Source organism: Glandiceps talaboti, chromosome 4 (genome assembly GCF_964340395.1).
Source record: "Glandiceps talaboti chromosome 4, keGlaTala1.1, whole genome shotgun sequence".
NCBI lineage: Eukaryota > Metazoa > Hemichordata > Enteropneusta > Spengelidae > Glandiceps > Glandiceps talaboti.
The window spans coordinates 22,234,681-22,251,130 of record NC_135552.1 but is presented as its reverse complement, the minus strand read 5'-3'; the positions used below and the strand labels follow the sequence as shown (position 1 = coordinate 22,251,130).

The 16,450-nt window shown below is 36.3% G+C and overlaps 2 protein-coding genes across 2 annotated transcripts in view; both read right to left on the bottom strand.

The window, feature by feature from the left end:
* Positions 1-1,985: 1,985 nt before the first annotated feature.
* LOC144434330 (tyrosinase-like) lies at positions 1,986-5,998 on the bottom strand. The gene is made up of 6 exons (XM_078122781.1): positions 5,696-5,998; positions 4,404-4,797; positions 3,711-3,888; positions 3,027-3,184; positions 2,657-2,752; positions 1,986-2,131 (listed from the first exon to the last, which is right to left on the bottom strand). The coding sequence occupies exons 1-6, from the start codon at positions 5,996-5,998 to the stop codon at positions 1,986-1,988; spliced, it is 1,275 nt and encodes a 424-aa protein (XP_077978907.1).
* Positions 5,999-6,069: 71 nt separating this feature from the next.
* LOC144434329 (tyrosinase-like) overlaps positions 6,070-16,450 on the bottom strand; it is an 11,363-nt gene continuing 982 nt past the window's right edge. The window contains exons 2-9 of the mRNA XM_078122780.1: positions 15,300-15,681; positions 14,276-14,453; positions 13,475-13,632; positions 13,146-13,241; positions 12,593-12,688; positions 11,910-11,945; positions 10,844-10,984; positions 6,070-6,320 (exon numbers count right to left, since the gene is read on the bottom strand). Of these exons, the coding sequence (XP_077978906.1) occupies positions 6,190-6,320; positions 10,844-10,984; positions 11,910-11,945; positions 12,593-12,688; positions 13,146-13,241; positions 13,475-13,632; positions 14,276-14,453; positions 15,300-15,681 (1,218 nt within the window). The 3' untranslated portion in view covers positions 6,070-6,189. The remainder of the gene's footprint in view (positions 6,321-10,843; positions 10,985-11,909; positions 11,946-12,592; positions 12,689-13,145; positions 13,242-13,474; positions 13,633-14,275; positions 14,454-15,299; positions 15,682-16,450) is intronic.

Genomic DNA, 16,450 nt, shown 5'->3' with positions numbered 1-16,450 from the left:
TTCAATGGTATTAAGGTTAGACCTATATGTTACCGTTGCGCATGACCGAGGTCATGTGTTATGGAAAAAGTTTCCAGATCAAGTAGGATATTTTAATATTTGTATATCGTTATGACTTCTAGAGCTCATAAATATCTGTGTACATGTATAACTCGCACGTCTGTTGTAATCTGATGTTTGGTAACATAAAAACATTCAAGCACCAGTCTGATTTTTTTTTGTTCATTTCAAGTGGTCACAAGTGACATTGATTTTCATAAGTGTATGTGTGTTTGTTCGGATGTGAGTGTGTTTTATCTTGTTTGTTTGTTTGTTAGTTAGTTAGTTAGTTAGTTAGTTTGTTTGTTTGTTTGTTTGATTGATTGTTTGTTGTTTGCTTGTTTATTTACTTGTGTCAGTAAGGATTTCAAGCACCATCGATGGAACCAAAATAAGATTGCTGGAATTAATCAAAGTGTTGACTATTATTAGTATTTGAAAATGTGTTTTAACGGTCCAATGACAACATCAAGAATAATGCTGTTTTAATTACGCAATCACGTTTACAGGTACAATCAACCCACCGGAGGTGTATAGAACTTTGTTTACGGATGGCTTGATAGCCTCTAAGACTTTACAGACTGTATTTAGAGACTTGCGTTGAGGGAACAAATTAACAGATGTTTGTTGGCGTTTGTTTAGTGAAGTATACATGCTAGAATAACTTCAAAGTGTTAGTGTTTGTTTACAAACTGTTTATCTTCAGGCAGCTGTATTGGCTATGTATTGTATATCACATAACGGGAACTCTGACTCTGAGCTTGTTGTTTTTATTTCAACAAAGGAAAAACAATAGTTTTACATATAATTAGACACACGTACGTCGTACGTACGTACATACATACATACATACATACATACATACATACATACATACATATCTATGCTAAAATTATAGTGTACCCTTACTATACATATCAAAAAGACACCACAGACGTAGATAGATTATTCATCCTTTTAACAAGTCTCCCTGGAACCTATAGAGGGCGCCATCGACGTTGTTTCGATTTATATTTGATGACCAATTCTCTGTCAATTATCTACTGCTAACGTAACCAAGTCAAACAATTGGCTTTCAGATGACTAAGGGCTGCTTCTCAGAATAATGCTTGATGTTTCTTCTGAATTCTAATACTTCAAACAGTGGACTTTGTGGTCTCTAATATAAATCTTGAAGTGTCGAGAAGTAGGCAAATATTTGTATACACTAAATATCCATACTGAAACCTTTCCTGATAAGAATACAATTTGACGGAAGGCTGGTCATTTGCATAGTCTAGTCTACCACCATGGGTTCTCTAGGGGTCATGTGTCACGAAGTATTCAGATCAAAGTGGCACCCAGATCTGTGATTCTGAGTATACCTGGGTAATTTACATTGTTTTTATATGCCCCTATTTGCTTTTTGTTTCAGCTGATCGATCAATTTATTCAATTCATCAGCTCAGCTCAGTTCAGCTCAGCTCAGCTCAGCTCAGGTAAGGGTCAGGTCAGGTCAGGGCGGGTCAGGTTTAGGATAGGTTGGTTCAGGTCAGCTCAGTTTAAGTTCAGCTCAGTTTAAGTTCAGTTCAGGTCAGGTCAGGTCAAGTCAAGTCAAGTCAAGTCAAGCAAGGCAAGGCAAGCAAGGCAAGACAGGGCAAGGCAGGGCAAGGCAAGGCAAGCAAGGCAGGGCAAGGCAAGGCGGGTCAGGTCAGGTCAGGTCAGATGATACTGTCTCGAACATTGTCATCAGTGGGGAGTTATCACTGTCAACAACCTTATAATCTAAGAGCACATGTACTTTCTGACGAGTGGTATGTTATGAAGATTCTTCTAAACAAAGTCCTTTATTGTCGTGTAAAAATACATAGCTCAAATATTCCCCTGAGATTTCAATTTACACTGAGCATTCCAAAATGTTTAGTACAAATGTAAATGTAACAGAAGTATTAGTAAATATTAAAACCTCAAGATTCATTGAGATATTCTTTAAGGAAATTGAGAAGTTTTTCACTGTCTCTTCGATCCTTGAGTTTTTCTAATATTTTCTGCAGATTATCATCACGCAGTCTTCTACTTTCTTCTTCCAACGTATTTTTGTTTCCAGCATTTTCTGTTCAAGTAAAGAAACAGAACGGCAAGTTTTATCTATTTAAAACATTTATAGGCCTAATTCATGTTTAAGAAAGCTAAGTATTTGAAATGAATATCCAAAAATCTTAACATGATAGAGTTACTTGTGTATCCAATCAGAATTACATTTTTAAGACAAATGTACAAAATGCAAAGTAATGGTTTGAAGAATACTTCTGTAAGTGTATTTTACTAATTACCTTAAGTTGAAGTTTATTTTACTAATCACTTTAAAAATAGTTTTTCCAAGAACTTTATATTGCAGTAGCATTTCACATGTATATGTACCATAAATAAATTCAGAAGTTTGGGTATGCCTAAAACAATCAAAAGGGTTGTTTATATCCCTGACAACAAGATGAGCCCCAAATGTCTTCTTTTTGTATAACAAAGGCTTTCATATGTCAAAGTTATAACTTTTATTTTCACTGAAATTGGTCCCCAAGTCACATTCTACATTACACTGTGTAAAAGAGACTATCGTCTACATTAGGTTGGCACTTACTGATTAATTCGTTATCTTCCGAGGATATTCTACATCCGGGCATTATAGATATGGCAAATTCTTCTTTTTCCCTCTGATGGGCATCTAAAGGTCGTCCTGCAGTGTATCGAAAATAGGGTTATACCCCATGCATAAATGGATTTCACAATGAAGGCATTGGATTACAAGGAAAAACTAAAATGCCTACTATACTAATAAGGTAACCAACGACAAATATTCGTCATCATGACCGACACAAATCGTATTTTACATATTTCTTTTCTTTTTATATTTTGTTATGAATTTGGTATCAGTATGCAATGTTGATCTTCGTCAATCTCTCTGTGCATTCAATCTTAGGGACTGTCCCATGTCTGTTTTATTCTCTTACCGTTGTCATCAATGTCATCGTATGTATAACCCAATGTATCCGACTTAACAAGCAGATCTTTATTTTTCCACACAGGGAAGATACAGCAAACATGTGACTCTCCTGCATGGCCGACAGGTGCTCCTTCGGTTGGGAAGTCTTCTGGTGAAGCTTTGTACCTACAAACGACACATGTGGACATATGAGAGAGAGAGAGAGAGAGAGAGAGAGAGAGAGAGAGAGAGAGAGAGAGAGAGAGAGAGAGAGAGAGAGAGAGAGAGAGAGAGAGAGAGAGGAGAGAAACATATGAGACAGAGAGAGAGAGAAACATATGAGACAGACAGACAGACAGACAGACAGACAGACAGACAGACAGACAGACAGACAGGCATACAGACAGACGGACGAACGAACGGACGGCAGTAAAAGAGAAACAGGGAAGGGCAAAGACAAAATTCTGACTCAGAGCTACAGCCATCACATATTATGCCCATTGGAACATTAATTTATTGAATTTGATCTTTTTATCTGAGGTTAAACTTGATACCAATGCTAGTGACTGGCGAATGATGGGACACGTGCAGCGTGTACCTATTGTCACACAATTGTGACTTTTAAAGCTCACATTCATTCTTACCATACTTGAAATAATTGATCTAATTAGCGTACTAATTAGTACTCGGAAATTAGTTGAAGTTCACTTACCGTCGAATCCATTTTTCTCCAATCCGATCTACGTTTGCATGGTGAACATAAAACAAAGGGTCGTTGGGCGCCGAATTGGTATAAGTTATGGTTCCATTCATGTAGTAATGTACAAGATTATGCAATTGCTTGTGTGTTTGTCCGACTATCCCTGTCTGCCCCTCAGATTCAGCGAAACCTGTAAAAAATTAATTGTATAATTTAGCGTTCGGCTTCGACATCATGTTTATTCACGTTAAAGGGACATGCGCCAATTTGAGGCGCCATTGTTATCTAACACATGTATTTTCTACGATTCTGATGTTAGTGGCACTTTTTGGGTGCACCGAAACAGTATGTCATCGATTTGAGTAACTTTGAGTAACAGATCTCAGGTTACTTGGTGACGGTCAGACTCTCTCGATAATGAGTACAATAGCATGTAGAATTCTTCATAAGAAACAACAATATTTTAGGGAAAAAAAAAACTTTTATGTCGAACTATACTATTTGAATCGTTGACATTATTCTGTTTGGCCTATAGCGTATATATATAATACACACACACACACACACACACACACACACACACACACACACACACACACACACACACACAAATATATATAATAAAATAAAGTAAAAAATCTACGTCCCCTCCTATTCTACAATTGAGCTTAATCGGACCCACACAATATTTTTATTAGGCCTTACCTTCTAATGTGTTGCGGAAACTGCATGGGGACATTTTCCATCGACGCGACAAGCCAACGCGTCCTTCTGGAATTCGATCAAAAGTGCCAATACTTAGGCTGTAGAGTACAGCGTGTCTAGATGGCAGCTTATATGTATTCTCAAGAAAAGGAAATACTCTTCCACCAGGATTTCTAGTTATGCTCGGCTTTTGCACCGCATCATCATATTTACAGAATTCGTCATCGGCGACTATTGATTTGTCACAAAGACTTTCCCAACCGCCAAAATCACCAGTGACAAAAAATGGCGGCGACGCTGTATTGCCACCAAGGTATTGGTCAGTACATATGTCACAGTTTGAAGCTTCACTCCAATCCCAATAGGGTATGGCAAAATCATCATCTTCATTAATCTATGAGAGAATGATAGACAGACACGTTTGGAATTTATGGGAGTATCACACAAGATGTGTTGATTTTGTGAGGGCGCTCATGCCACCTGTTCTTCTTTACATTTGAAATTGTGACACCCATTTCCACTGACAGGAGACGGATAATTTTACTGCATATGATATTTACTCATTCATATTGCCGGAGAATATCAATGATAAATTAAGAGCATTTATAATACTATTTTCAGAAGAGTTCCAGCCACAGACATAAAGTTACCAATGTTCATATTTTACTCCAAAACTGCCGCTATTGTTATTATATTAAAATATTAGTGTTTTCGTTAACAAGACCTTACACAAAATCGCCAGTCCGCCCTATCATATAGTTTCCCCTGTTTTCAGTCACATACAAAACTGTAAATGCTTTACGTAATCGACACTGATAGACTTTTACACCTAAAGAAAAACAATAATGTACGGAAGCAAAATGTCGACAGGACAGTACGTGTAAGACCTTAATGTCGTCATGCATGATGAATAAAGTTGGTATGTTGTTTAAATCAAAGTTTTTTTATTTCTAACACGTTCAAAACTGACAAGACGAACATCGAATTTTATCCGTAATACATTCTCATGTTCATTCAATACTATTGTGTCTATTATTCACATAGTCTTTTGATACTGAATTCGATATTCTTATGTGTCAAATGTAAAGTACAACACACTGAGACATCATTGCTATGGGTATCAACTACTGTGTAGGTTAACATCAAGGAGTTATTATATATGGCCTGCATAGATCTGTGCAGGCTATTCAGTAACAATACATTGGCATATCTCTCCGTACTCCCCTGTATAAAACGTGTCTGATATTAACACTTGGCAATGAATGCAGTATATTGTATATACGTCTACGTACTTGTTGGACCATTCGCTCAAATGACATCAGTAAGAGGCGATGAAAGGTGAAAAATGCTGGTCCTCCATGTCCGAAATCAGTCACGATCACTCCGTCGGACTCTTCTGAAGTTGTTAACATGTTATTTCTTGAGGCATAGTAATGTAACCATGTATGCAAATCGTACGCATTAATACTATTGAATAAAGGGGTTCGACCATTGTTCATGTCAGCGTATATACTCTTAGATATTCTGTAATCACTCAGTGTTTCTTTCGTCTTTAAAAGGTATGCTTTAAATTTCTCAACTTCAGCTTGCGACATAGTTAAAATATTCTTCCTGACGATGACTTTCTTGCGGTCACAGTTATGTCCAGTGTACCCGTACGCACATATACTACAGTCATGGCCACCAAAGTGTGTTTTACATTTACAAACGCGCTCAAAGAAAACACTAGGCCACATAAAACGATCAAAGTCACCTCCATATCCCTCAGTGTTCTCATTGTAAGGGGTCAAAACAACGCACTCTCCCCTAAGAAGACCACCACATTCTTCAAGAAATCCATGCGGGATAGGGCAGCAAGTTTTGCTCCGTAAGGCCTCTGACGAGAGGCAGGCTTTTGGAAACTGTCCACAAATTCTTCTAAATGAAGAAAAATACAAAGTTGTCAACATCACTAAGTATAGTTGTGAAACTGCCCTCACCGCCATTTTGCACAGTCACCTATAGTTTGACACACCTAGCATTTTTCGTGTGTCAAAGGGCAAATCTCGCCTTTAAAGTTCAATCGTGCGTGTCAGCTTTGTCCTATTCCACACGTCGCTTTCTCTTTTGTAGGACTGACTATTTGAATTTCAAAACAGTTGACAATTCAACAAACTTTTAGCCTCAGAAAAGGTCTACGAACATGGTTGTTTTACTTTCTTTACTTTATGGAGATGGGTCTGGCCTTACTATTATGATAATTATTATTTGTTTCAGTAAAGGGCCACGCCCCATTATACAAAGAACGTGATATTTTTACATGACATGATTGGTCAAAAACCTAATGTGTACAATAAATAAAAACTTCTTATAAGAAATGAAAACATTTATAGGTGTGTCGGGTTCATTCATATCTGGACAATTCCCTCCTGTTTTAATAGACTTAAATGGGTCAATTTGAAACTTTGAGCCACCACTTGTCAGAGTTGAAATGTTTATAACTGTTATTAAGTAAACATGCTACGCAACGAGATGAATGGACAATGGCACACTCCTTTTGTTAATACTAGACTGCTGTTGATTGCGGGTGATATTGAGTTGAATCCAGGGCCAACTACTCGACAGCCTGGGAACTGACAGGCAACACTGACAGAGAGATGCAAAGTGTAGCCTCTACATTTAAAGAGGACGCACATACAATGATAACGACCTTACAAGACATTCAAACTGACACAAAAAGAGATGAAAAACGCATCACTGGTTCCATCGATTTGAAAGAGATAATAATATAGATTATAGTAAGCTTGTGGATAACAAACTTCTGTCGATACCATGGAAATAGAGTTTGATTCATTAAAAGATCAGAGTTGCAGAAATAATTTGATTTTCTATGGCATTGAAGAACAGGAAGGAGAAACATGGGACTCTTGTGAGGCTAAGGTCAGTGATATTATACGAAGCCAATGGTGACAGGAAATTAGGTATAGAGAGAGCTCATCACCTGACTGAAACAGCAGCTACCACAATGACCCAGACCTCTCATTGTTAAGTTATCGGCATACAAAACTAGACTTTAGAAAGCTGGAATGGATATGTAAATCACAGACGACTTCCCACCACTAGTTCGCGCGACCCGTTGGAACCCCGCCCGTTTCCGCTCCAGACAGATACTGATGACGGTAAATCAGTGATTTGTAGATGGGACCAATACGTGCCATCTAAACGAGCCAATGATTTTCCGCGCACGTGCATAAACATCCAATGCCAGTATGGCTGGCTGGTAGTATAGATGGCAGATCGCTGGCATTCCTAAGTTTTGACAAGCTCGTCATAGATGGAGAACGTTTTTACTTTGATGAAGCCACACATGACATTCGTTGACTATAGGGGTGTGGATGATGGAACGACGAATTTGAGACGTGATGCAGTACTAATTGAACTCTCAGTTGTGTCATGGAATGTCAAATGGTTGAAAAGGCATTTGTCGAATTATGACTTGATAAACAACATTTCTAGATTTTCAATTGTTTGTATTGCGAGTTGGAGTAATCTTACCTGCAAGTGATCGACGTCATAGTTTGACAGCAAATTAAGCTCAATTTCTTTTCTTTCCTTCTTTTTTCTTTTTTTTTGGGGGGGAAGCAATTATTCATTTTGTAATTTTTAAAATCAATGTTTGATTGACTTATTCGTATTGTAATCAGTTTTGGTCAGTATTTCCAGGCAAAAACAATATTATATCAACCAATGGTTTTTCTATCCCGAAATTGGGATACAAGTATTTCCGATAACCAGATATCGATAACAAATAAGAATTCAAGTAAAAGATTAAAAGTCCAGCCAGGTTAACAATAATCTTAGAAAACAAACATTTCCGAGACACGGAACAAGTTAGGTGCCTTTATATACCCGACATCCGGGTACATTTACTCGTCACCATTACTCGCAGTTGTAAAATTATTTAACGACACGACAAGCATTTTTTTTGGTGAATTTACTTTTATCGAAAAAATGAAACAAAATAATCAAGCTGACGCTTCTTATAAGCATAAATAGTAAATGTCTAGTCATACAAAGTCTCGTTCTTTTAGATAATACTTTTTAACTTTTAGATAAATTGTGTCCATAATCAATAATATAGATATTCAGAGCTGTGAGTACTGACTATCACAACACTTCTTTGTATTTTTATAGAATTAATTAGTTAGGAATTCCTTACAAACAAATCATCAATACTGCTCTTGTAAATGTAAATTGTATTTAATACAAACCCAACCTTAAAATCTGTTCACTTCTTCAAAAGAATAGTAAGAGTCCTTGAAAGGCAAACGAATTAAGATAATTGTGCACATTCGAAACTTGTGTATGATAATATATGCATATATAACAGTTTGAAATTGATGTATCATAATGTGACGGTTGGAAATTGGTGTATCGTAATGTAACTGTTGGAATCTGGTGTATAAAAATGTAACTATTGGAATCTGATGTATAGTAATGTAACTGTTGGAATCTGATGTATAATAATGTAACTATTGGAATCCGGTGTATAGTAATGTAACAATTGGAATCTGGTGTATAAAAATGTAACAATTGGAATCTGGTGTATAGTAATGTAACTATTTGAATCTGGTGTATAATAATGTAACTATTTGAATCTGGTGTATAATAATGTAACAATTGGAATCTTTTGTATCATAATGTAACAATTGTAATCTGGTGCATTATACTGTAACTATTGGATGCTGGTTATCATGATGTAACAATTGGAATCTGGTGTTTTATAATGTAACAATTGGAATCTGGTGTTTTCATAAAATAACTATTTGAATCTGGTGTATCATAATGTAACAATAGTAATCTGGTGCATTATACTGTAACTATTGGATGCTGGTTATCATGATGTAACAATTAGAATCTGGTGTTTTATAATGTAACAATTGTAATCTGGTGTGTCATAATGTAACTATTGGAATCTTTTGTATCATAATGTAACAATTGTAATCTGGTGCATTACACTGTAACTATTGGATGCTGGTTATCATGATGTAACAATTGGAATCTGGTGTTTTATAATGTAACAATTGGAATCTGGTGTATCATAATGTAACAATTTGAATCTGGTGTATCATAATGTAACAATGCGAAACTTACTATCATGATGTAGCAAAACACGTAATACCGTTGAATATTTGATAAAGGGCACGGCAATATGTTCAAGGTGCCTTCATAAGTTATAAATAACAACTGTCTACCTCGTTCATCAAATGTGTACTCAATCTGTGGTGTTAATATTTACAAAAAAAAAATTGTCGGGTGATTTGACTTCTTCATACATTCCTTTTTGCCTTCTCAGACCTGCACTACACTAGCTGCAACTCCAATGATTTTTGAAACTGTGGTTTGTTAAACATGACTTTCTCATGATATCGTACACCATGTACAATATTGAATCACCTGTGTCTGAACATATTTGTGTAGTTATACACTATTAGTATGGTAAATAAATCCAGTGAAATTGATTTTGGGGTCCGCACCCTAAACCCAGCACTCCAACGTGACCACACTTTCGACATGTCACTATAAAGGTTTGGGTAAGTGGGCCTCTGTGTATGTGTAACATTTACAATATCTTAAGCAATTTTCAGTAAATGTATCGTTGGTTTTCCGACAGAAAATGGTAGTTACAACTAGTGTAGGTTTGAGCTTGACCTTGTTATTCTTTGGTGACCGCTCATACATATATAAGCTTGATTGTACATATATACACATTTATATGTATATATGTTACACCCAATCTGTGAAATTGCCCAATTCATGAAATGGGTAGGTAACTTTGCCCAGTTCATGAAATAAATAGTCAACCTTATGCAAATGAGAGTATGATCGAAAAGGAGCGAAATTAAATTTTTGGGGAAGAGTTTTGAACTGGGGTGTTGGTTATCGAACTCTATTACAAACACAAGCTACACTGAATTATTATAAAATAAGAATTATGAAGTGGTGAGTTTGTAATTACATGATAATAAAGTTGTTTGATTGTTACTCTTTTTTGTGAATGTCCTATAAAAGATGCTCATTTCATGTACTGGGCATATCTTACCATACCCACTTCATAACCTCTGCAACACGATTGACTATTTCATGAACTGGGCAAAGTTACCTACCCATTTCAAGAATTGGGCAATTTCACAGATTGGGTGTAACACATACATACACACACACACACACGTACGCACGCGCACGCACGCACGCACGCACACACACACACACACACACACATTTATATATATATATATATATATATATATATATATATATATATATATATATATATATATATATATATATATATATATATATATATATATATATATATATATATATATAGTTCATACTGGTTATTCAAAATCAATATGGAATTTTTGTTGAAGCCATATCAATGTCTTTCGTGTCTTCACCCTTCAACTTTTGATAACCTTTCGTTCTGTAATACTCATGTCGGCCCTTTACAGCTAGAATGGATATTCCAATCAGCATTAGTATTCCAACCACCGAACCGATTATGATACCAGCCAAGTGTTTGTTATCGTTTGGTATAGCTGGAAAGAAAAGTCTGTATTAAACATACATTTAACGTTGCAAAAGATAATACTTCTCACTTATATCGTACATATTCTTGCATTTATTGATTATCTATCCGATTCATTGTCTCTACTGACAGGGTTGGGGAAGGTAGAAAGGCGACTTTGTCTATTTGAGCGTCTCTTGTCCCTTACTACCAATGCCCTATACTATCAATGTACTCAGCACTACTACGAGATTATAGTTGGTAAAGAAAGTCAACTAGTCAACTAATATGTATTTCGAAGAATCATTATTTCTCACTGTAAATATATGATTTATTTCGAACTTGTCTTGACTGATCTGATTTTAATAATGGCAGTTGTATTCAATTGTGTTCGCAGTATGCTACTGTGTAATGTTTTATTTTACATCATTTTGTCTTAGCCTTTGTTGTGGTTTAATTTGTATTTGTAATTCAGTGCTGTAACAGCAGCAGTTGTGGAAGAGATAAAAAACATTACATTACTCAATTTACTTTCTTCCCTGACTACACTTTCATCGTTGGAACCGTTTCTATATTGATTACAACGGGCCGAGTCCTGTTTAACATGTACACATACATTATTATGACAGACATGTCAAAGATCCATTATAGTTTGTCAGGCTGTGACACTTTCTTCTGCGTATAAGTTTTAACATTTACCAAGTGGACGTAGAGTACTGACATTTTCCTGGCTGGCTAAAATAACTTGAAACATGTGTAATGTAAAATCTCCATCATCCATTAGAAGTTAACATTCATTCAAAAAAGGTTGTAAGCCATAGACGTAGTCATAAAGTTTGTCTCGAAGATGGTGTTGCAAGACGCTAGTTGTCAGCTACAACTTATGCGAGAAAAAAACAACTTGAGTTCAAAACTCAATCATATAGCTAATTTGTTTTCTATCTGCAAGTTCTTACCTTTTTTGTTATCAAATTCCTGTGTTGGTGTATCCACTGCAAAATGTAAATATAAGATCGTGAGACGTGTCTGTTTCAATTCGAATGATTGCCTATATCACTCACTATAAATGACTGAAATCTCTGATTCTGTTTGCCTCTGTGGTTCTGTTTGTTTGTCAGTTTGTCTCTCTGTCTCACTTCTTTATCTTTGTGTCTCTGTCCGTCAGTCAGTCAGTCAGTCAGTCAGTCTGTCTGTCTGTCTGTCTGTACATGCCTGTCTGTCTCTCTCTCTTTGCCTCTGTCTGCCTGTCTGTCTGTCTGTCTGTCTGTCTGTCTGTCTGTCTGTCTGTCTGTCTGTCTGTCTGTCTGTCTGTCTCTGTCTACCTGCCTGCCTGCCTGTCCCCCCCTCTCTCTCTCTCTCTCTCTCTCTCTCTCTCTCTCTCTCTCTCTCTCTCTCTCTCTCTCTCTCTCTCTCTCTCTCTCTCTCTCTCTCTCTCTCTCTCTCTCTCTCTCTCTCTCTCTCTCTCTCTCTCTCTCTCTCCTTAACATGTGTTGTCCTTTAACTAACAAAATAGTTTGACCGCTATGTTACTGAAACAAATGAAACTGTAAAGAAGATGATCAATGCAGCATAATTGTTATCTTGATTAGATTATGTATGTGTAACTTAACTTCACTGTCAAATATTACTGAACGTTTACCTTGATTAGGTGTTTGTAGTTGTGAAATCTTCCATGGCTGCATGTTGAGAACGGCTTCTACCTCTTGTTTCATTATATCAGGGTCTTCAGAGAAAACTTTGATCAATAGAAGAGAAGCGGTAATAAAAGTCATACGTATGTACATCAATTGAAAATTATATCAGCTTCAAAAAGTAACCACAAAGTTCAATGTTACCATATTCAATATTATAAAGTTGTGCCTTTAAATATACTATATTTGTAATTACCATCAACAGACAGTGTGTTTCAATTTACTGTTCACTGGCTCTTTTTGATACAACCATGCCAAAACCAAATATAAAACTACACATGCTACAAATTAGCAAGATCGAATGAATACATTTTATTGCTACATTTTGGCCATGATTGTAAATGAAATGGACTAACACCATGAACATGCCAACATGAGGCCAGCTGTGAGAATAAACAGAAGCTCCCAATATCAGCAATGCCTCTGTTCCCCTTTTAAGTCTCGGTTTGTCATCTGTGACACTCCAGAAGTAAGATATGAGTAATTTAAAGGAATCTTTACCTTTGAGCTCATTTTGCGATGGTGATATTTTACATCCCTCCATTCCATCAACAGCTTTGTCTTCTTCTTTCCGCTCCTCGTTGTCCAGAGGTCGCCCTGACAGGCAAATTAAATTGGCGGTCATTCCTCAGATAGGCACAATAAAATTCCGTACAGGCATTACACTAATTTTACATTTAGATGATATTGTCACACAATTGTAACTATGTCAACTAGAACAGATCGTCATCTGATTTTACTAATTCTACAAATTTTCTCAGAATGGTCCTCAAATTTTAGATGAGCCAGGAGACAATAAATCGTTTTCAAGTGACAGTGTTTGTACTAACCTGAAAGATTTATATTATCGTACGTGTAGCCGAAGAATTCAGATCTTTTGTAAAGTTCTCCGTTGGTCCACAGGGGTATAAAGGGGACGATGGCGTCATTTCTACCATGTCCGTTGGGGGTCTTGTCAATGGGATAGTCGTCAATAGTTGCATTGTGCCTGTAATGCGTTTAGGTGAAATCGTCAGTTAAAATAATATGTCGGTACGGTGTTTGTCTGTACAATGCATGTAACGTGAGATATAATCGTATGTGAAGGTTTAGAAGGCAACCAATGGTTTATGATTATTGACAGCATCAAAACTACATACGTTTCATAAGTTTCACATGTTTCCTTTGTGACGTTTTTTTCTAGTTCTGTAACTGATGAACAGACATTGCTCAAAGTAAATAAATAATTGATATGTACGATGTGGCAAACACGCATTGTTGGCGCGGCAATCTGTCAGGAAGTGGCGATTGTATCAATTTGTACAACCCAGCGCTCCCAGTAAGACGTTTCCTTGATTGACAATTGTGGAAAATTATCTATACCCATAGTCCCTAGGAAGATTTGTAGCAGTCGATACAGCGGGGTTAACACAGATTGACACCTCATAGTCAATTCACGAATATATATGAATATATATATATAAATGACACTTATGATATCGCCTTAAACAATATTATTCAGATGAATAATATGATGGGCTTAGACCAAATCTGTACATATATCATATACCACTTTCGACTTTCGGTTTTGGTTTCCGAGTAGAAAAAATGAATAAAAGTAAGTTTATAAAATTTAAATAAGGCAAGCTTACCGCCGCATCCATTTTTCAAAAACCATATCAATATAGGAGTGAATAGCATAGAATAATGGGTCACTTGGCGATGATTGTATAGTACTTAACGTGCCATTAAAAAACGAACGTACTAAATTATACATCTGGAGGTCCGTTAATAAAGGTTGGCCAGTCTGCCCTTTGGAATCAGCAAAACCTTCAAAGGGAAAAAAGCAAATTCATATGAAGTATTATCTTTTTTCTACATACAACCATGTGGTTACTGATCGTATATCCAAGAAAGTGAAATGCAAAGTATAGGTTAGAGTTCGATATGGGAGATCTTCATATTCGTGGAGCAGATCTCTGTTACCCTACCGAAGTCTAACTGACTAGCAGTCAACCAAAAGTTGGTTCAATTATTGATAGCGTCAAAACTATCACCCAGGGGCCAATACAATAGTCTGATAATGCAACAGTGTCCCAAAAAATGGTTTGTTAACAAATCAGTATGGTTGGCGAGGATGAACAAAATAAATACAACTTGTCAGAAACACTGTACAATGCGCCGACATGGTTGACACACTGTGTAGTGCAAGAATACTATATAGACCAAAGTGATTTTTTACCAGTCTTAAATACCGCCAACATGTATTTTAATTTGGTCGAGAAGTATTGGAAACCAACCTTTCAACCTTTAGTGTCAAAACAGAGCATAGTGTCATGGTATTGCAACAAAAATTCTCAAATATATATATGTATATGTATATGTATGTATATATATATATATATATATATATATATATATATATATATATATATATATATATATATATATATACATATATATATGTGTGTGTGTATATGTGTGTGTATAAGTATAGGTATATGTATATGTATATGTATATGTATATGTATATGTGTATGTGTATGTATATGTATATGTATAGGTATATGTATATGTATATGTATATGTATATGAATATGTGTATGTATATGTGTATGTGTATGTGTATGTGTATGTGTATGTGTATGTGTATGTGTATGTATTAAAACATTTTACCTTCCAATATATTCCTAAAACTACAGGTTGACGTCAGCCATTGATTCAGTAGGGGTGTATGGACGACTGGAGCACGATCAAAGCTATCGATACTAAGGCAGTACATAACAGCTTCTCTAGTTGGTAGTTCATCGTAGAAACCTAACCCTGGGTTCCTCGTTATAACAGGAGTATCGTCGATATCAATATTACTACAAATTACGCCAACATCGTGAAAACGCTGGTAATCCATACAAAGCGCCTTCCAGCCTTCAAAATCACCAGTGACGTAGTGGGGAACAGCTTCTTGGTTTCCACCGAAGTATTTATCATTGCAAACGTTACACTCTGTTTCTTTACTCCAGTCCCAGTATGGAAGTGTAAACTCATCGTCGTTATTCACCTGTATTCGTGACGAAAGCAAATTTCAAGTAAACTAAAATTCAAACGGATACTTTCACAATTCTTTAGCGTGTTGATTGTCATATATGTCCTCAAATCGTTCAAGTTATCCCACCCGCTTCTTTTCGCGTGTCACGCTAAGTGGAGACTACGCAATTCTTTACTTTACATTTGTAAACCAAATTGATATTCAAAAGTAAATCTGTAAATCTGACAGTTTATTTGTAAACTTTTATATCTTTGTGAAAATTCAAACTGAAGATGTTCTTTTTTAAAGTACAAATCATACAATAGATAAACATGAAAGAAATGTTTGGGGTTTAACCTGGTCTCTGCAGACTGTCGGCAAGCACTGCCACACGAGGCTTAAGGTGGCACAGCGAGTTGCAGGTCATTGGCTCTGTTTGATATAACATGTTACATGTAGAAACCAAGAAACTGCACATGCTACACTTCAAGTAGCATGCAAGATTGAGTGAATGCAGTTTCTTGCCACGGTTTTGTCGAATGAAAGAAACTCATGTGCATTGTGAAGACATCCAAACTTTGACGCCCGCTTGTCTGCTGTCCTTGCTGGTTCATTCAAACTAAATGTAGCAAGAGTTGTGATCTTGCTACCTGAAACTGTAGAATATCATTATGCTGTTTTATATCAATTTGATTTCTGTGTGTTGCATCAAATAGAGCCAGTGAACAGTAACTTGCAAGGCGCTGTAGTATGGGCGAGAAATTGGTTTGGATTTTGGACTTTCTACTAGTCAAACACAAGT